General features: G+C 38.4%; 1 protein-coding gene across 3 annotated transcripts in view; it reads left to right on the top strand.

Annotated features, from left to right (window-relative positions):
- Positions 1-17,150, top strand: part of Klu (klumpfuss) — a 57,339-nt gene extending 40,189 nt beyond the window's left edge. For all 3 annotated transcript variants that reach the window (XM_070674525.1, XM_070674527.1, XM_070674526.1), the window contains exon 2: positions 10,450-17,150. In XM_070674525.1, coding sequence (XP_070530626.1) covers positions 10,450-12,060 — 1,611 coding nt within the window. In that variant the 3' untranslated portion in view covers positions 12,061-17,150. The remainder of the gene's footprint in view (positions 1-10,449) is intronic.
- The last annotated feature ends 4,825 nt before the right edge of the window (positions 17,151-21,975 follow it).

Here is a 21,975-nt window from a genome sequence, read left to right as displayed (position 1 = left end):
GACATCGAGAACTTAGAATCTGCTTGTGCATCTGAGTGCATCGTTCCGTAGAACTTTCTTCCAAGTGCCACTCGTTCCTCAGATTCTTTCTTTTCCTGCTGCATCTAATCTCATCGAGACGATTTCTTTTTAAACGATTCCAAATAAACGAACAAACTCCCACGCGCCGCGCATAAATGATTAAGTTACGTTCGACGTCCCGGCTTGGTTTTTTCTTAGAGTCGACGTTGTCTTAAAAATTTTCACCACGGAATTTATCAGCGTACTTAGAATTCTGCATCGCTAGTCGTGTGATGCAACGGAGAGAATGCGAATTAGTCATTTTCGTCCATTTATTTTCATTTCTAACGGAATAAAAGATGGTCCCGTGAATTTGAAGTAGATCAAAGATTAATCATTGAATAAGGCACGATTATTTCACTTAGACAATATTCGCTACTATAATTTTCACTTTTCATACGCATGTACGTTTGACAAATTAATCTTATCTATCTTCCCTTTCTTCGGATCCGAACTTTGTAAATGGGTCTCTAGATTTCGCGTGCCTGATTTCCATGTAAATTATTGCACGGACAATTGTCGGTTTCGCGCGACGAAGCGTAAAATATGTTCAACGAGCGTTGAACGAAGAGCCCGAGAAACTACTAGGAGACATCTCTGTCGTTTGGCGAATGCGATTGCGTGCAGCTACGCGAAACGACAAAACGAGACAGGCCTAAGGAATCGCCCACGCCTTGTACGCTGTCGTCTGCCGCCAGCCTCGAATTAACCCGCAATTACACGATAACGTCCGCTATACGAATGCTGTGGTTGGAATAGATTGTAACAGCCGTTACGACCGCATGCATTTACGCGTGTCCACGCCGCGCAGTACATATTTAACCTATTAATAATTTGAGATGTTCGATTAACTTATAATATCAAAAAAGTTATCAATTTATTAATTTAAAAAATCGATTCTTAATAAATTTCTAACTCGATACCGGCAGTTAAATTATTATATTATATTATATTATTTAATATTATATTATATTATCTAATATTATATTATTTTGTATGATATTTCAGAGATGTATAAGTAAAATCAATTATTATTAATCATCATTAGTTTGCCTTTCTAATTTTACAGATACGTTTTAAGAATTTTGTATAAGGTAATCTTCACACTAATTAAGTGAAATTTTATCTCATAACGTGCATACCACTTATATCTATATCAAGTTCTTTTTTTTTTTTTTTTCTTTCCTCCAAATTGATTATTTTCGTGTTTATTCACATACCTATCTTATCAATAGTTGTGTGCGCGGTACGATTCTCTATGCACGAAACTATCCAGCAAATGACGATGCAACTCCCGACCCATCACACATGCACAACATTACGACTGCTGGCTCGTAAACTTTTCCTTCTTATCGCTCTTATCAAATATTATCGTTGAGACTAAAGTATAATTACTAATACGATAAATGCCAGCTTGCTCATATATGCGTAGCTAAACTTTGTCAGTTCGATATAATGATTAAATAACTGCATCTTATTACCGAAAAGTATTACAACTGTATAGTTATCGCAACTTCTATCTCCGTTATCGAACTCTTTGCAAATCTCTCTCTTACTTGTTATTGGATTTTCTCAGATTAACTGGGAATCTCCGTGACCGCGTATGACCGCATTCTGCGCTACATTTTGGGGCCTGCTGCAGTCCTGCTGCACTGCAGTATCATGAGTCTTGCCATGCGGCACTGGAATATCGCGCGTACAACGCTGCCTTACATTTGAAGTATTTTGAATCGAAATATTTCAATACTTTGAAAAGAGTATTCCATTTTGAAACAGAATTAAATATCGAGAGATGAAAATTTTGCTTCTCAATTGTTACCCTAATTCATGTACTTGAATTCTAAAAATTAAGCTTTAATATATTTTTTAATCTTTTTAAAAAGTTACAAAATTAATAAATATAAAATTTATTAATTTATTTTAATAAAAAAATATTTAAAAAATAAAAAGATCTGTTATATAACTTACATTTTATTTTCAATCCCATCGTCAAACGATAGTTAAAATTTATGTCTGTATAATCAGACCAGTGATACTTTCCCGTGATTGTTACAAGGATATTCGACTACGGCGCTGAAAAACACGCTCTTGGTACGATTTACGGTATGTTTTTACACACACATTCATAAAGAATCAATGTTTCTCGCTTTTATGCCCAGATGATATTAAATTTTTATTATTTTCCACCGTTCATATCATCGCTCTCGCGTGGCGTTCTATTCTCGTATCATTTTATGTAATTCGGTAGCAAATTGCACTCTCGATATTTACGGTCCGCGGTGCGTACCGTAATGACACGCGATAAATTGCGCACTGTTACGAACGATGCTGTTCATATTGCGTTGTCAATGGTATGAGTTCGCGGAATGCTTTAGCGTCGTGACGCAAGGGAATCGATTGCAGACAACGCGGACAGCAAGCAGGAGCAAATGTTAAATGAATTGACTATTTATTTGTCGATCCGAACGTCACTGCCACCGCCGTATTGTCGTCATCAAGAACGTACATTCTAAATTATCGCAACGAGTGGCCACGTGCTCGGGCACTTCCACTTTGCTACACATTGAAATTATCACGGCAACCTAGAGATATCTATTCGCGCGAAGCTTAATTTGATAACTTTATAATTTGCATCTTTCCTGACCCTCCTTTCGATCAATCATCTTACTTAATAAGCTGCTGCGTTTCCCGACAAACAAGCTAAGTACGTGCTGTTAATTAACCGCAAAATTCTACTCTCGATAATAAAAGTTTAAAGATAAGAAGATTCGATTCCTGTTTCGAAATATACAATTTTAGACATACGTTTCATATTAAATGTTATCAGCCGTGAGTTCTTCGGCGTTCTCTTGGAAGAATCTGTCATTCGAAATGAGGTCGAGTGCTCTGGAATATTTTGTATGCATATGCAAGCTTTTTCAGGTGCGCTGCGCGGCTCTCTTTGGTTTTCGTCGAGAGAGCGTTAGGTCGTTAATGATTACCGGCCAGTTTTACGCTGGCCCGTAAGGCGCCGACATGTGCGTCGCGTTTCTCTCTCCTTCTCTCTGTTGCGGCGCGTCGTGCAAGGTGCAAACCGTAAAAAGCCAACGACGTCGACCGACGAACGACGGCAAGCAAAGTCGCGCGAGAGTTTAATTACCAGTGCACCTCTCTTTCTCCCTCCTTCTCTCGGTACTCAAGAGGGTCTCGGGACCGCGGGACCGACTGACTAACGACTCGACGATCTTCGCGGCTGCGGAGATCGCTCGACAGATAACGATAATTTCAGGAGCGTATTTTCAGACCGCCTCGTTTGGCTCTCCTCTCCACGATCGTTGCCGCCGTCTCTCTCTTCCACAAACGGGTCGGCACCGGCAATGGGAAACGGAGAGAAATAATATCGTTTCGCGGGAATGGATCGGCTTTCGCAATGACATTTAGATATATCTAGAATCTGCATCTTGGAAAATGAAATCGGGAGAGCATCGAGCGTTTACATGTATTTAATGGGACGCGCAGGTTTTGCGCCGCGTGGCGGTCAGTGCAGAGATGCGCGCACCGTAGAATAAAATGCGAGCGGCGCCGGAAAACGCGGCCGAATGAGAAGCCGGGATAATCGGATTATGCGCCCGTCGAAATGAACTCGCCTTAATGTCGACGGAACAGCGTGACATCGCGATACGTTACGGTTGACTGAAAGATCGCGGAGTGTAATGAAGAGTTTGATAGACATTTCGGAACTATGACAAGCAAATAATGAAAGTATGCATATTTTTACCTTGCTTATGCTTCATTAAAATATTTTTTTTTTTTAAACGACCCGACGGTAAAAAGTTTTTAGCGTGATTGCGTCAAAGACCAAGACTATATAACTTTTGTAAATTTATTTCGAAGCTTATTAGCGTAAAATCTTTTAAGTCAAGTTTTTCAAAAATTTACAGACGCCGAAGAATAATTTATCCACGCACGGTGCTGAAGTAACTTTTACAAAAATACGGTATCTCCAGCGTGTGCTGAATCTTAATGTACGTACACGTCGCGTAAAAAGATACAATTGAACTAGAAACTCCAGTGAAAAAATAGGCGCGGAAATATAATACGCAGATAGAGATACGCGTGTTTTTCATTTTTTTGCACTCGCATACCGTGCCTATGTACAGTCCATTAAAATGAAGAATACGGAATTAATGTCTTATTTAATAATGCATGATGCTGGATATCGTTCCGGCGTAAACAAGTGGAGTCGGAGGAAACTGGGCGTTATCATATCGGCAAATTATCCTGAAGGCGGTGTGATTCAGCGAATTCTAGCCCGTCTCCTTATAGAGACGAGGGCGATTGATTACACGCCAATCGGATCGACGGATCGCGCTAACTAGATCGTAAAAGTCGAGGACGACGATGCTTCTATACCTGCCTATGAGCGCCAAGTCCCGCCTCGCTACCGTGAACACAAAAACCGCGAATCGAGCCGACATCTTTTCGTGGAAGTTATCTAATGGAAGAGACTCTTGGCGACTCGACTCCCCGGTATTTATCGCGATGCTCTTTATAAAGCGAAAATCACAAAGGCCACTTTTAAATACGTACTTCGAATTCCTCCGGAAACACTACGCTCGAATGCTATTTTTCGGTTATATTTCGGCCACGTATAAATGCATATTATTTATTTGCATATTATTTATGTACACAAGTAATAAATAATAAATAAAATAAAATTGCTAATAACTTTTAAAATCTTTTCTACGACTAATTATTTGTCGTTTAATTTTTTTCCGTCAGATTGTTTTTCTTTCGAATAGAGTCAGAATACGTGTGGCGAGTCTACTTTGTTTTCGTTAAAGAGCAGAATCAAAGCTGCCGCGTCGCGCAATCTTGTCACGTTTTATATGCGTCCGCATCTTATATATTCGACACAAAAGAAAAAAAAGTGCCGTGGCGGCGTGTTAGCATCTTCGTCAGGGGAAAAAGACCGAGCCGACAAGGACCGAGGAAGACGCGGAAAAAAATGAACGATACCGCGCGCGCGCACGCCTTGTTCATCTCGTAAAACTTTAAATCAGTCTAGTTGGCCTGTCAGTCGCGTCACAAATGCGTACACTATATCCGCGCGTCGCACAAATTGCCACGCATTTAATTACTGTCCAATATCCAGCGGGGGGCCATTAATCACCTTCTCGATAACCCGTAATTTTCCACCGACGATAAAATCTGTCGCGCGATGAACGCTCGCTCGAGCTGGCAACTTCTTTGCATCGTATAGAGACCGCGTCAAGGGAAATGCACCGCGAAAAGAAGACGGAGAAAAAGACTAAAACGGTGGACAAAGAAAAAGAGATAAAATAGATCGAGAGAGAGAGTGAGAGAGAGGGAAGGAGATAATTTAAAAAAAAAAAAAAAAAAAAAGAATAAGGAAAGTGGCGTGCTTCTGTAACTCGTTCCACGGAAAAATTTGTGCGTGGCGAACGAGTCCTCTGCTGCTCGTAGGCTTGATATACTCGTTGTCAGCCTCCTAGACGAGGCAGCGGTTAGTGCTTTAGATAGGCGTAATGATTAACGAACGTTCGCGTTTGTCGAGACAGATCGTCGACCTTCGATCACCGGCCGTCGCGATTCCTCTAATTCTTTTTGCGGGCCTCACCCTCACGGAAAGATACGCTCGAATGGTCGCAACTTCGCTACCTCGTAGCCTATATAGATACCAACCACTGGCTTCCCTTCGGTAGCCCGTCTGGTTTTTTGGTAGCAGTTCGCCAGAGTCCTACCGCCACCGCGGCGAGCCTGTCTGCCTTAAGGCCGCTCTTCCTTTCCGAAGCAAGAACGCCGGATGGACAGCGAATAGCGAAAGACGCGAGCAACACTCATATTTATAATACAAATATCTAACCGCAATTATTTTTATGTATTTTCGTTACAAAGATAAAAATTTCGCAGTTTACTTTTATTTTTCTATAAAGTCTCATTTTGATTTTTATTATAAACGACATCTAATTATATTTTATTTAGTTGTTTAAATAAATGAAAATTATGATTAATGGACGCGATCGCAACTAAATGTTTAGATACGATTAAAGTAAAAAAATTATAAAATCACAAAACTATCAGATAAAATTTATTTCCAAAAATTATTTTTATATCTATATATTAAAATGCAGAACACGGCCGTAACCGTTTTAATAAAAAAAAAAAGTTATTTTTTTAAGAAAAAAAAATGTGTATTGTAATAAATTGGACTAAAGGATTTCATGAGTTTGCAAGAAATTGTCAAGAAACACTGAACGTGAAATCTCGCGCGCTAATCATACCCATCACTGCTGTGGCGCAGTGGCCACTATATGGGCAGATCGTGCAGGAGAGAAAGATCAAGCGCTCCACCCACGCCCACGTCTCAACCTGTTCTGTTTCTCCCGTCGAGCCACGGTTACAGGTGCCTGCTCGAGGGCATTCCTGCTGGAATTCTTTACCGATGATCGTCCGCTCCGTTTTCTTGCAAACTCATATCCTCGAATCATGTGTATCAAATCGTTGATAGAAATATCTCTACCACTTCTTTCTCGAGATATAAATATTTTACTTATTAATCTGAAAGTGGTTTGTCTGTTTCTTTTAAAATTAAAAACTCTAGCTTTATTAATACCTTGCCGTCTATCTTTAAAAGCCAATACTTTTTATATTTCTCGATAATCCCGAACTGCCTTAGAAATCTTGTATCTACATTTTTTAATTATTAAAGCAAAACTTTTTAAATATTTTATGAGACGAAGCTATGTTTGATATCAATTTTTTTCATCTTAAGATAATATAAAATTATTAACAAATAATGTTAATAAGAGAAGTAAAGAAAGAAATAAAATATCGCGGTGTATTCTAGAGAAGGATACTCTTCAAGTCTGACCGAAGGGACAAAAAAAAAAAAAAATTAAAGTGGTGGGAAGGTAGCGAATAAGTACGCCCACACCGTCCTCTTTAGGGGACCTGTTCTCGACATTTACGTTCTGATATCTTTTCACTTCGTTTACGAGTCCCCTTTACGTTTTACGACCGATCATCGAGACCCTTTCTCTCTGCGAATGAAGGCGGAGAAGGGTAGGACAAGTGGCGGCGCCGAGAAAAAAAAAAGAAAAAAAAAATAGCCACAGTAGTAAAGAAGAAAGGACCGAAGCGCCCATCAAACAAGATTCACCGCGTATCTTCACTAATCGAAGTGCTATTCTGCGAGTTGAATGTTCAGATCTATTACCTATCTATTCTCTTTTGATCGATGCGGTTTTGTAATCAATCCGTACAAGTATCGATCTGCGAATAGGTATAACATAAATATGACTTTGGTTGAGGAGATATCTAACCAAACACTTTATTCGAGAGCAACCTCCTGTTACGAACGCGCAATGTTATTTTTTTTTTTTCTTTTTTCTTTTTTTGCTACGCCACTACATGTTCTACCAAAGTGTCATCTAGCTAATAAAAACAATCACTAGCCAATATGTTAACATTCAGCTTCTCTCTTTAAGAAAACAGGCATAAAACTTGCATAAAGCAGTTTTTTCTTTTTGATGCGACAAAGTCGCGACGGCACCGAGTCCTTATTCTAGAATCCCGAGAATGCCCTGATGGTGCAAAGTTGAAGGACGCACGTAGACTGAAATAAATCGCGGATGCAGTCGCATTAAGTCACCTAAGCTGCGTCATTTAAGCAGCTATCGAAGTTCGCTTCTTGTCGTGGCGATGGGATTGCGGCCAGGAATTCGCGTGTTTCTCCGTGAACGGATTTCTCGGTATTCATAGGAGGTAAGCGAGGCCGGCCGCGAAGATCGGTCTCGAAACGGCGCACTACGCACGTACGCGTCGGTATGCAGCACGCTGGAGCCGCTGGAAAACCGTTGGACAATCCACATCCGCGTCCGCGTCCGCGACGCGACGCGACGCAACGCGACGCGACGCGACGCGACGCGATGCGACGCAACGCGACATACCGCACTTTTCCAGGAAACCGGACGGAATCTCTATTCTACGACTGTGACGTGATATCGAGACCGAAGGTAGACTCGCGATTGAGATTATGCACACACGCACATGTGGCGCCAAGATACTATCGCATTGAGTGTCATCGTGTACCATATCGATATTAAAGAGGCATCTCGTAATTCGATTTCTCATTTTCTAACGATGCACTCAGTTGGCAAAATAGGAAAATTCTAAGAAGCTTGTTTTAAATGGCCCTGTTCTCAGTTTTATTTAATAAATATCTACAAAAAATTAATTGATTACTTTCATACGATACACGCCTTGGAACTTTTAATGCCGTCGGCTGACAAAGACGACGCGAGATCTTAAAGTTCACGTAATGTATAATTAACTGTTACGATACGAGATTGTGAATAACGTTGCACCACAGTTGTGCCGCAAGTAGTTATTTACACCACGTTTGATCTTACTGGTTTTTTTGATCATAAATAAATCGCAATTAAGAAGAAGAAAAAAAAAAAAGATAACGGGTTTTTGAAAGTTAAATTTAAAATGCTACATGCGAACAATAGAAATTTGCCCACGCGTGAAAAAAATCGCAGTGTTAAACACCAATCGTCGATTATCTATCCGTTGATTCATGCACTCACGCTTGCACGATTTAAATTTCAAATATTCAGCCGACACATTTTTCGAGTTACGCAGCCGTGGTCTTATGACAAAGTAGTGTTGTCACGTCGAACAAGACGGACAGTATGGTCTACGCGCACACACGTGTACTGGCATTGATGGATTAAACGTATTTATACAAGTACTTAAAAAAATTCAAGCAGATGACTCTTCGTATTCGTTTCGTGGGAATCGGATTCTTGAAAATTCTATACTCGATCAAGGAAACACGACAATCATTACTCATTTGCGACTTCGTGAACTGTCGTAAATTATCAAGCTACACAATTCTCCATTTTTAGGAGCGCATTAGCGTTTTAATAGAATGCTAATTAATAAACCCGTGGTAGATCTTTTTCGTTTCGAATTAAATTCATTAATAACGATCGTGTTTGTCATCAATAAGTGATGATGTTGCCTGGTTTACAAAATGAACAAGATTCTTTTATCGAGATCGTTAAAAAAAAAAAAAGAGTTCCGTTATTCGCGGAGTGACCGAAACGGGGGCTGCATCGTGATAATCGGCATGGCGACGAGCGCGATCTCGGGAGGCGAGATCGTCTCTGTTTTTAATGGCGACCACGTGTTAATGACAAATGACCGATCGATACCGCAGCGTAAAAAACAGGAGGAATATTTTAATCAAGTCTCGTTACGGCGACTTGATTCTATTTCGTCGTGTTCCCTCATTTTCCAGAAAGCTTCCGTTACTTCGACACGAATCTCGCGCAGTTTACACCTGTTAGCTTTGCACATCGATACTTGCTTTTTTTTCGAAATTGGTAAGATAACACGATTTTATGTAAAATAATATCTTATTATTTTCACGGTTGACGTAATGTTCATGATATATTTTTCAATATTTTGTAAAAAAAAAATATTTTCAGTATTTCTAATTTTTGATGTTACATTAACCTATTTACTCTCAACATATGTGTAGATTGTACATTTCGATATGTCATACATATTGTATATATTTTTGTATCATATTAATTTATAAAAATTTGAGCTAAAATTTTGAATTTGCCATACTCAATAATATTATTTGTAATACGTGATATCGACTATGTATCGATTAAATTTTATGTCTATTTATATTATCATTAATCACGTTACATTTGCAAGTATAACGATATCATAAATAACATCATATATTATTAGGACGTCACAGTTTATTATCCGCGAATTTAAATTTTGTCTGTATAAATGTCGCCGCGATATGTCAATGACTATTATTAGCAATCTAACGTTGTTGTTAACATCAACGTTGCACCGATAAAATACCATTTAATTCAACGGTGTTCAAGTCACAAAGTGTAATAACATATAATCGGAAATTATTTCTCGTAAAAATTAATATATGCGTTTAATTGAAATTATACCTATGTCTTGTTAAGCGCAGGATCGAGTTACATACTTTCAATATTTCTAGCTTGAATTGAAAAAAAAAAATCTCGATTCGGAGCAAGAATTGAAATATATTTATACAAACCCCTGCGTAAAGATATATTCACAATAATGAGGCGTAATTTAATTCAACGATTGAGACAGTTTATTATAACGATAATGAAATAATGTACGAGATGCATGCAAGTGTGCGATAAATTAATTTCGAAGTCTCTTCGCCACACATTTATCCGTATTGTTATTTATTACTCTAGTGATATATGTATAAATATGATTCAGATACGCGGTAAATTAAAAAATTGATTTAAATTCGTGCAGATAACAAATAGATATTTTAATAACGAAAACGTCATTTATTGATTGTTTCAGGACGAAGTGGGAGGTAGTACGGTGGTAGCCGAGGGTATCGTAGGTGGCATAAGGGGCCCAGGCGGCGGGTGCCGCGCATCCTCGATGACGATGGCCGAGAGCGCCGTGGAGGACGCCGCAGCCGCGCCCCCGGGCCCGGCCAAGCCGCCACCACCCTCCTGTACAAACAATAACACGCTCGCGGCAACGGCTAACCGCAACCACCGGAACCCACGCAAGAAACGAAGACGGTTAGAACAAGTAGTGGGAACGTTGCATCGCAGTTCACCCTCTGAGGGCGAAGTGCTGAAATTTGAAGCCCCTGTCTCCGAAGAGGAAGACGTTTTTAGCTCGCCTAGATCGTCGTCCTCGCGGTCTGCCGCGGATACCACCGCGGTGATTGGAAATCAACTACCGTTAAGGTTAAAAGACCCGGAAGCAGTGACATCGACCGAAGAAGAGCTCAACGAAATCGGCCAACAGTATCACCATCATCATCCCCATCGGCCGTACCGCTATTCGTATCATCATCACCACCATCATCGACATCGTTACTCGCCCTACCAGAATAACCACCGATTATCGGCGACAAAGTACTCGGACTGTATGTGCAGTCAGTGTTCGCAAACGCTGGTTGCGTCGGCAGCGATGATGTCGGCGACCTCTCTACAAACACCGCTGTCGCGAACCAGCTTCACGTATAGTAGTATATGCGGCACATATAGCATATTCGAGCAGTACATGCATACCAAGTACCTGTCGTCGTCGTCAGGCGACACTTTCCGCGGACGCAGTCACTCCGATTCAGATGTTGTGCCCAAGTGGGACGAAACGCGAGTACCGGCCGCGACTACTTCCTTTTCATCTATCGTCAATCACCCCCCACGAAGTGGCTCTCTCGAGAGCGATAGTACAAGTCCTCAAGAATCGCCGTTAGATCTCTCTATGAAAAATCTGATGCTACAATCTACCGCGGCTGCTTCCGCGGTCTCTACTAGATCGCCTTCTCTTCAATTGCTACCGTCAGGCATCGTGACGCGAGGCTCGGTCAGCGTACCGGTCGTCAGGGGCGACGTCGCGTCACCCACGACAAAAGAAAGCGTCGCGGAACGGTTTAATTTGCAAGTTCTACCCGTCGTCGAGGAAATGGCACCGGGCGCGGACGTAGCTTACGTATGTCCGGAATGCGGACAGATGTTTAGTCTGCATGATCGTTTGGCAAAGCACATGGCGTCAAGGCATCGGCGACAAGGCCTTCACGATGCGTCGGCGAAAGCGTACCTCTGCGACGTGTGTCAAAGGAGTTTCGCGAGATCGGACATGTTAACTAGGCATATGAGACTCCACACCGGAGTTAAACCGTACACGTGCCGGGTTTGTCGACAGGTGTTCAGCAGATCTGATCACCTCAGCACCCACCAACGAACCCATACCGGCGAGAAACCATATAAGTGCCCGCAGTGTGCCTACGCAGCCTGTCGCAGGGATATGATCACGAGGCATTTGAAAACTCACAATCGGTGCGCGGATGGTCCTATCCCAAAAACGGAGCCCGGTCTACTCGGTGGCGAGGAGTGCCCTACTTTCGATCAAAACGTAGCGGCGCCGTCGGCGGTAATCAAAGCTGAATGACAACGATCGGTCGGATGACCCTGGCTAAACTCTAGCTCCAGGTTTCAGCGAGGATATCGCGGTAGGATCGACCGAGGATCCTCAGAAATTTTCGTGGATCGATCAGAATTTCGCGGGAACATGTTGAGAGAGAGAAATCGTTCAACAATCTCCATGACATTAGCCGAGCGTTAAAAAGAAATCAATGTTCGAAGAGATTGCGATCTTATTGGATCAAGAGAATCGACGAGAGGGAAGATTCGTTTTGTTTTATAATTCGATTTCGCAAGAATTCCGATGGGCAGTAACAAGAGTCTGTGATCGAACTAAAACTTTTGGGCTACTATTTCGGAAGAGATTGCTGCTTGACGCGTTAATTTAATTCTTTCGTTACATATTACAGTTCTTGCAAAACAGATTATAAAATAATTAATAAATATAATAAAAGACTTTGTAAATGAATCCAAAAATATAACAATTTTTTTTTCTTTTTATTTATGATCTTTATAAATTGAAAAACATATTAGCAATCTGCATATAACATTGTTTATATGCTGACTTTTATTTTAAAATTATTAAAATGTTGTTCAGTTTTCTACCATATTTGAAAACTTGAAAACTTTCTTTATACGCTTTATTTAGCGGAAGAATTAAATTCTCATGTCAGAAGCATCATGGAGAGCTGAATGACAAAAATAAAACTCCGCTCCCGTGAGTATTATACTGTATTATTTATCAAAAAATAAATTACTTTTGTTTAACATTTATTGCGGATTATCCTTCATGCGTCACACAGAATCGTGCGTATTAACAGCAAACGATGCCGAACAGTATTATCATATTTCTTTAATCTCCGTAATATGATTTCGCGATTCGAATATTTCTATTCTATCCAATTATTTATCGCGGTGCACAATATTGTGACAAAATAAAACTTTAGCAAAGGAGTCCGAGAGCAATTTATTTGCATGCGTATCAATGAAATTTATTTCAAATAAATCAGTTTATCGGTAAACCTTTTTTTCTTGTCTTATTTATTATTTGCATTTTGCATAGGATAAGGGTTAAATGCAGAAAATTGAAGAGGTAATAGTTGTTGCAAATAGCTTCCAAAGTAAAAAAAACAAAAAACAAATCATACGTCCCGTATGCTAATTGTAACTGTTTAGTAAGTAAATCGGTTAATAAATATATGCTCACTGACGATAAAACAGTAAATATAAATGGAATTAGAACGATAGCCGGAAGCATTAGATGCAATAAATTAATAATGAACGAAGGTAAATGAATACACACGTGTTCTAACGAATCTCATAACAAATATTCAACTTGTCTATTTTTTCAGACACGCACAATATCAGTACTTCCTTGTATCTCGGAGTATTTTTACTCCATATTATATTTTATATTATAGATTACATTAAAACTTTGACTGCAACAATTATTAACTGTACAACGATTATTTTTTTACTCTTTCGAAAGTGAATTATTATCTCTTCAACTTTCTGTACCACTAATCACATCCTGTGTACTTTTATGTACATTTTAATATAACGTTTTCAAAATTTAGAAACTGTCTTTAACTTTGAATCTTCTTCTTTTAAATTATTTGGTTATTAACCGATTGCTGTTCTGGACGATTATTTGACTGTCATGAAAATGATATACTATCTAACCATCTGCTCTCTTTATACATCTTTCGCTTTCTCGTTCTCAAAATTGAGAGACACACAAGCTGAAAATAAAGCATTCCTGCTCGGTCGCACAAATGCAGCGCGTTGAGGTATAAGAGGAGGTATACGAAAGCGGTGCTTAAAGGCTCGGATTCATTAGAATCGAATTGTGTTTTTATCGTGCTCGTAAAACGACCACTTGTCCAGTAATATTGTATGTACATAATCAATCACATCGCGCGTCATTTCTTCGCAAAAGACTTTCCTAATCTTCAACGCTAACTGTGGAGAAATTTGGAACGCAGCCCGTTGACGACGCGATATACGTGCCAAATTTTAGATGAATATTTCAAACACGCGGTTAACACACGCATCAACCCCAGTAAATTGTATATGTCGAGGTCTGGTGAAATATTCAATTCGGATATATTTCTTAATTTTTATATAAATTTTTTCCTTAAAAAATACATCGGATTACAAATTGTTGTTATACGATTTAAGATCATTGAAAAATCAAAGGTATAACAAAAATGTACAAAAGGAATTCACTAGACCTCAATTAAGCTGTTTTTAAAAGTTGTACTGTTAACAACATATCTGTCGATCAAGCAAGCGCGATTTACGGAATGAGAAAAATTGTTGGTGAAAAAAAAAATAATTTTGTTTGCTCTTCAAAGAAGACGAGACATCAATTAGAATCAAACTACTTAACAAGATAATTTCTAATTGAGAGTTAATTTTTCGCCAATATTTTTCTCATGTGTCCATACCTATAAATAGCGAGTCGCTATTGGTAACCTCGTCGATTCGCCCGAAACCTGCTCAAGTTGTTGTTACTTGAAAACTTGTTAAGACGACTTCCCGTATAAGTCGAAAAAATAAGCAAAAGCAGTGATGTATTGATAGTTATAAATGTGTAATCGTTGTTTTGCGATGGACATTTTGTTAGTGCGGAATCGGGAAATCATGCGATTGCAAGAATGAGAACAGTGTGAAAAAAAAATTCGTACCTGCAGAAAGAAAGAAAGAAAGAAAGAGAGAGAGAAAGAGAGAGAGATAGAGAGAAAGAAAGAAAGAGAGAGAGAGAGAGAGAGAGAGAAACGATGTTAAAGCATAATAAAGCATATAGAAGTAACGTTAATTAGTGAGTAATATTATTGACACTATTATTGCGTTGTATTATTGTAACTATTACAATTATAATTATTCGCGCCGCCGTTCGCCGATAAGGAGATAAAATATTTTTTTATACAATGCATCTGAAATATGCGACTTCGCGAAAGGCTCCAAATATGTGAACGCGAAATTCAGTTTGAAAGTCGTTCTCACCTCGAAATTAATGCTAATTAAGCAACGTTGAACGTCGCGAGAGATGATAACGTCGGCGTCAGTTCGTTATATTATCGAGGAACGAACATTCAAATTGACGCGATCGATACGGTCTCTTCGAATTTTTTTAACGATTTCCTGTAGAAGCTAAGTATACGCGAACAGCGGCCATTGCGGCGCGATTAATCGAAACTGGTTGTGGTGCTTAAGCGAAAAAGGGCGAATCCGACAGGTATCTTTGCGCTGTGAATCGACGAAGACAATCTAAAAGTACTCAAGCCATGATCTCTGTACGGATAAGATCGCTAGATCGAGTAAATGGTGAATTGAATCCAATAATCTGGCTTTAATAGAGCTAAAAGACTACGAAAGAACTATTTTACAACTTAACGGCATCATTTATCAATTATTACACATATCTGTAAGTAAAATTGATTTAAAATATATGCAAGCATATGTGAAAACGAAAACAAGTCTGATAAAGCGATTGAAAATAAAAATGCAACAGAAGCATTGTCTTCTAAAACGCGCACATTAAAGTGCATTAAACGAAATTTGATTTCGCTGTTTGCTCGGTCCCGCGGATAAATTCGTCTCTCGTTTCGGAAATGTCAATTCCACATAGTTTTATAATAGTTATACGGTGACTCGTTGAGCAGTACGCGCCGACATAATACTCGAGCTTACTCAGCCTCGATCGTTTTGTCCTTAATTCCTAACTTGTTCGTATGTATATTTGTGTACTTCCCCGATGTGTCTCCCATTCCTCGTCGGAAAAAGAAAAAAAAGAAAAAAAAAAAAGAAAAAAAACACGTAAAAATATCATCACGCGCTGATACTCGCGCGGTACGCCCGATGCGCGATACGCGCATGGTTACGTACACCTCTGTATTTTTGTATATCGAGATTTTTTCTAATTACCTATCTACCAATTAAGCGTTTTCAGAGGACGAGTAAGTAGCTATTAAAGAGAAAGTATTGTCGCTCTCTGCTTGCCATTTTACTTGCCCCCTTGATCGAACGATTGCTTGCGGTGTTTATTATATGGTGCGGACGTGAGGGATAATTGTCAAAACGGAGGGCACTTTGTTTCGTCTTTTAATCGATAATAGTATATATGTGACAATGCAGCTAAATCCAATTTGGAATTAAATATTTCTTGGTAAAAAAACGAAATACGAACTAATTAATTACGAAAGTAAATGACTTTAGGATTATACAAAAAAAAATGTACGACTCAATACATAAGATTAACTTTGAAGTGCCATCCAAACTTCGATCGCGCTGCAATGTTCTTTTGTTTGTTTTTTGCCGATTTATTAATTAATTTTTATTTTTAATATGATTTTCGAAACGAAAACATCGAGATTTCTTACTTGACGTTATCCCTCGCATCAATTCAGCCTTAAACTGACAGAATCTCTTGCGTAATAAGTCTGTAGTAACTTAAGTAAGAAAAGACGTGGGAAATGAACAAACACGTTCGACACGTCTTCGGGCAGTTAAGCGATCGCCGTGCCAGACCTGTTCTTGTAATTATTAACAAGTATAGCCATTCGTATGATTATTATTTCTATTATTAATATTATTAATATTATTATTATCTTTAGTTACGTTGTTAAGTAATTAATCATGTTTAATGCTTCTATTATTTATTTTGTTATCCCGTTCATGAGTCAAGCTTTCTATTCTCCTCTTATTTCCCTCCTCATTATTTCTATTCTTTGATCCCCATCCTATTAATTTTCCATTTCACTATTCTCCATTTAATTCATTTACTCTCTACAGTCGCCGATTTAGAAGAAGGGAGAAAGAGTTTCATCATAAAGCTCACATCTTGTAATATTTAATGCATTTTCAATTTAAATAAAACACATTTTGAATCTCAAACTCATCTCCCTTCTCTTCGGCGTAAATGGCACAAGAAAAGCTTGTCTCCGAAAGAGATTTTGATCTCCAAACCCAAACAAAAGTATATCTTTTGTAACGATAAAATGCTAATGAAATTTGTGTAAATGATTGATGATGATTGTGTACGTTAATTTATAAATTATGTTGTGTTTACGATTCGTGCCAGAATGGAAAAAAAAAATATAATTTTTCAACGAATCATCTTCGTACTCATTTATCACCCATACGTTTCCCATTATATTTTTTATTTCGTCTATTTTTCCTTTTTTCGAAAAATGTATAATTTATATTTTAATATACAGTAAATATTACGATAACCAGTACCTATTATAATGATTTTTCAATGTGGACCACAAAAGATTAAATAAAGATTTTATTTAAGTTTTATTTTATTTCAGTTATAATTAAAGGCTTAAGTTTTTTTTTTTTTTTTATTGAAATCCTACCTAAATATTAATTTAACAGTTACGTCAGAAAGTATGTGGTGCCTTGCAATGTTGGAGGGTTCATATTTAAGATAAATAAATAAATCAATATGCATAGATGCGAATAATATCTATCTTTTCATTTTAAGGCTGAAACAAAAATAGCTATGTAGGAATTCAAGGGAATTATTTTTTCAAGCGATTTCTGAATAAGAAAATGAAAACTTTCTAATATACACGTGATCAAGAATTCGTAATTTACATCTATACACACCGACAGTTAGTGTTGTGCAAGACAATCGTGATCATTATTTAAATAAAAATATCAAATATATAAATGTAACTAACACTATCGTATTCAAATCGTATAATTTTAACATTATTTAAGTCGTTAATAAAATAATATTCATATTATAAACATATTTAATTAAAGACGTTTTTATTTCACAAATATTTAATTACTTTTATTATGTAATGCACAACACTACTTACAACATTTACTACAATACTGTAAATATTTGAAGGCCTTTAATAATAAGGCGTCTTTGTATCCTTTTCTACTGCCGTGAATTTATAATCCGCATATCTGTACATCGAAATGAGGACAAGAACCTGTATGTTGCTGCACTTCTATGATGGAAATACATACGTATACGTACATATTCACGTTAAATCTGTTTCTTACTAAAGATTCTCCATAATTTTTCGTTGTACATTTCTTTTAAATCTATTGTGACCAAGTAATGCCATATTAATGTACTTTTCAAAATATATCTATTATTAGTGAGAACTATCTATGAATATGTAACAGATTATATCAAATGCTCGGCCGAAGATGTAGCGCAAAAAAAGGAAGTAAATACGTCACGCTCGAGGTGACACTGATAACCCGGTCTGACCCAATTGCCAACAAATTCATCACAAATAGTCGATATGCGTGCGTCTTCCGCGTCAAAGACGTAAAAACAACGGTTAAAGTCATACATTTTTTTCTTTCTTTTTTGTTATTAGCAAACAATTGTTGTGAATTCATTAAACGATACGAAACAAATAAATTGCAAGTTTAACGCGTTTGAAACGTGCTGAAAGTCTTATTAAGGACTTTATCGGAGGAATGCATATTGATAATAGATTTAATGTTTACATCATACGTCCCAACAGAATTTCAGTTATACACCTTATTATACGCGCGTTATGCTTTCGCTGGACGTGCTTTGCATCGTAACCGTATCATCCTTTTCGGTACGGTCGATATCCCGGATAAGCGGTAATGAAATAATCGACGTTTCGTGTAAGGGATATTCGGATAATCAGCTTGCCGATGCGCTATCTTCATAACAATATCTGCTGACACAATTTTTCAAACATGCACGGCTCGCTATCGGTGAACGTGCCGTAATGAATATCGGTTAATACAAATGAAAATGCCTTAATAATGAAAATTAATACGTTTTCGAATCTTTAAGCATTCAAACCGTATCGAGATTCCGAACGTTCCCTCTACCCGAGCTACGAGAACCGAATATCAGCTTTATCGATCGGATTAATTCCGTCTATTTGGTGCGCGCTCGAAAACTAATTAATATGATACTAAATGTGATTAATTGCGCTCAGAACATTTGCACGACATTCCGATTTTATGTTACGTTTCCCGTGCTTATTTTAAATTAATATATGCAATTTATTAATTAAATTTGATAAAGATTTAATAAATGTATTAATTCTTTCGGTAATAAGATATTATTGAAAAATGATACACGTACACGTGTGTGTATTGTTGTGAAGATTATATCTAGTATCATACGACGCGGTTTTTAATTTAAAATTAATGAAATAGAAGAATTTGCTGGTATATGCAAGTTTTTTATTTTTGCAGCTTTCATATCTTCTAGAGGTAACTCTTACCATCTCGTTATCTTTGTGCGAGAACGTGATGATGCTATGATACTCTACAAGATACCAGCCTTGAAAAAGTGCCAGCGAGGCAAATCGTGCTTCATTCGTCCATTCTATTTCGTTATAGTTCTACTGTACAAAGTATCGCTGTTAAACAATCTTATTTTTACAAAAATTCATACTTTTTATGAGTTATTAATATCTAAATAAAACTTTTTTTTTGTTAAGACTTTAAAAAACTATTAATTTTTTCTATTTATCAAATGCAGATTAGAACTGACATGTATGTTATAATAATTATTTACTAAATTCGAATGGTACATAATAAAGCACGTTTTTAATGTGTGTAATCAAGTTACGAAAAAAAATTGAAAAAATAACGAATCGGTAGCGGCTTTTTGATGACTTACAGATTTTTTTCTCGTTGTTATTGCGACGTGTTATAGCACTGCCATTCCTTTCCGCGAAAAGCCACGCCGCGATGTAACATGGCACTATGTGACGCGATTTCCGTGTTCATTTTCTCGCTTTTTCAACGCATACACGCGCGCGATCGCCAACGCGAACATAAATTATTGCGGACGCTGGCTGGAAAACAGCTCCGAGACGCGGGCAAAAAGAGCTCGCGCGATATTAGAAATTATAAGTGCCGCATCGCCGATCGGTTTTCTCCGCCGACTCCCACTAATCTTTTTTTTTTTTTTATAATACTTTCTTTCCCAGTCTCTTTTTCCTTCTCCTACTTCGTTAATTCTACGTGAACTGGTCGCGATCGTACTCATCACGACTTCCCGCTCCACCCACGTCACCTCAGCGTCCTACGGTTCTCGGACCGGTCCCATTTTTTTTTTTTTTTTTTACCAGCCTCCTTTACTCTCGCGTCCCCCCGCCTCGCTTCTGAGGGAGTTCTTCGCCATCCGTTTGCTGATCTATATGTTCGCTGTTCGTTCTCATCTCCAGTATCTCCGTTCGTTCGCCGCCCCAATGTCCCGCTTCCTATATCTCTTATTTTTTCCGCGCGGTGAAACGACTTGACTCTCTCGCAGAAAAATATCGATCGCTCGCCGAGATACCACGCGGACTGAAATGAGTTGTCGTCGTTGTCGCGAATCGGCACCGTCATTCGATCGTTACACTTGGTAATAATAACTATCGTTGCAACCTACTCACTCACACCGAACGTTATTAAGACCGGAAATAATTTTATTGAGTTGCGTCTATTCAGAATTATCTGTGCAGATTTTTTATACCGACAGCGGACGGTGCGAGTTTTTGCACGGGATACCTTAATTGAATATAGTACCATTGAAAATATAACTTTTTTTTATAATTTGTTAAGAAAAATTCTGGAAAGAATAAAGCTTCCCGCAAAAATTATATTCGGTATTTAATGTCGTAATAATCAATCGATTAAGAATCGATATCCTTGTGCATAAGCAACGGAAACGCATAATCGTCATTGATGATGGGTACGCAGCATCCGCCGAGTGGCTCGAGTGCTTTGATTCATGAGTGCGTTCGCGGCACCGTGCTAATTGAAACATATACAGGCGTCGAACCGTTACAATTATCGGCGCTTCCAGCGGTAACATTTAATTTCTAGTAATGAACGTTAAGCCGCGGCGCAAATCCGCAGATTCACGCGGTTCGCGCGAGCGCGAAGATTAACGAGCGCGATGCGCTCGTAAATTATAGCCGCAAGGCGGACGATGAGACACGGTGCGACGAACTTTGCCGAAGACACCAACCATTGCCAAGTAGTTGCTTAATACGCGCGACACTTTGAAAAAAAGTGCAAATTGTGAAATTTTTAGAGCAAAGGAAACATATCGGAACATATCACACGTTGTGCCTAACATCATAATGTATTTTTACATAATTTAACTAACGTATAGATTTTTTTTTCTATATTTCTGGAAATAAATATGCACGGATGTGTTCTGTGATAAGTTTATTGATTCGATAACAGCGCTTATTTATGTTTTCTATTTCTCTTCCATGCATAGCAATATGCACAGCGATATTGATACTTTCTGATCGTGACTACTCCCGATTGCGATTCTTAAATTCTTTAAATTGTTTCGACCTAAGTGCTACTCGTGTTGTTAAAGGCGCTATTTTGCATTATTGTGAATACTTTCATAAAACGAAAACAAGGTAGACTGCGAATTAAGAAATACGTGAGCCGTTCATGGTTATTATGCGGTCGATACGAACCGTCGGAATCGAACGCGCGTTTGTTCGCTAACGTGGCATTAGAGATCGCGACAAAAACTAGTTTACGAGAGAACCTGGAGACCGGAAACCAACAATAGACAAGTTCGAGCGTGAAAGAGGATACGGGAGAAAGATGTGGCGCATTTGCGGGAGCTGGTGAAAAAGAAACACGCGCGAGAACGCAGAGGAAAGCGCACAAACGCGTGTGCGTAACTTTTCTTGCAATGACGACCTCGAGGCATCCGGTCTTTTGCACGCATGCTGAGTACTTCTCTATTTATTAGATCCTTGGGGCGCTGCGCGGAGAAACTCCGCGGCATATCGAAGACTTTGAACTGTTTGATAACTAAACGTCGATCAATAATGACATCTATATTGTGCGATTTAATCTGTGTCTTAAAGCAACAACTTTATTTAGCTAATTTTAGCGACGTTTAATCGCCTGTGTAATCAATTTACTTGATATTAAAATTTTTAATCTGAAC

This window comes from Cardiocondyla obscurior, linkage group LG02 (genome assembly GCF_019399895.1).
Source record: "Cardiocondyla obscurior isolate alpha-2009 linkage group LG02, Cobs3.1, whole genome shotgun sequence".
NCBI classification, from domain to species: Eukaryota; Metazoa; Arthropoda; class Insecta; order Hymenoptera; family Formicidae; genus Cardiocondyla; species Cardiocondyla obscurior.
Note: the sequence above shows the minus strand (reverse complement) of the source record. Positions and strands in the feature narration are given on the sequence as shown.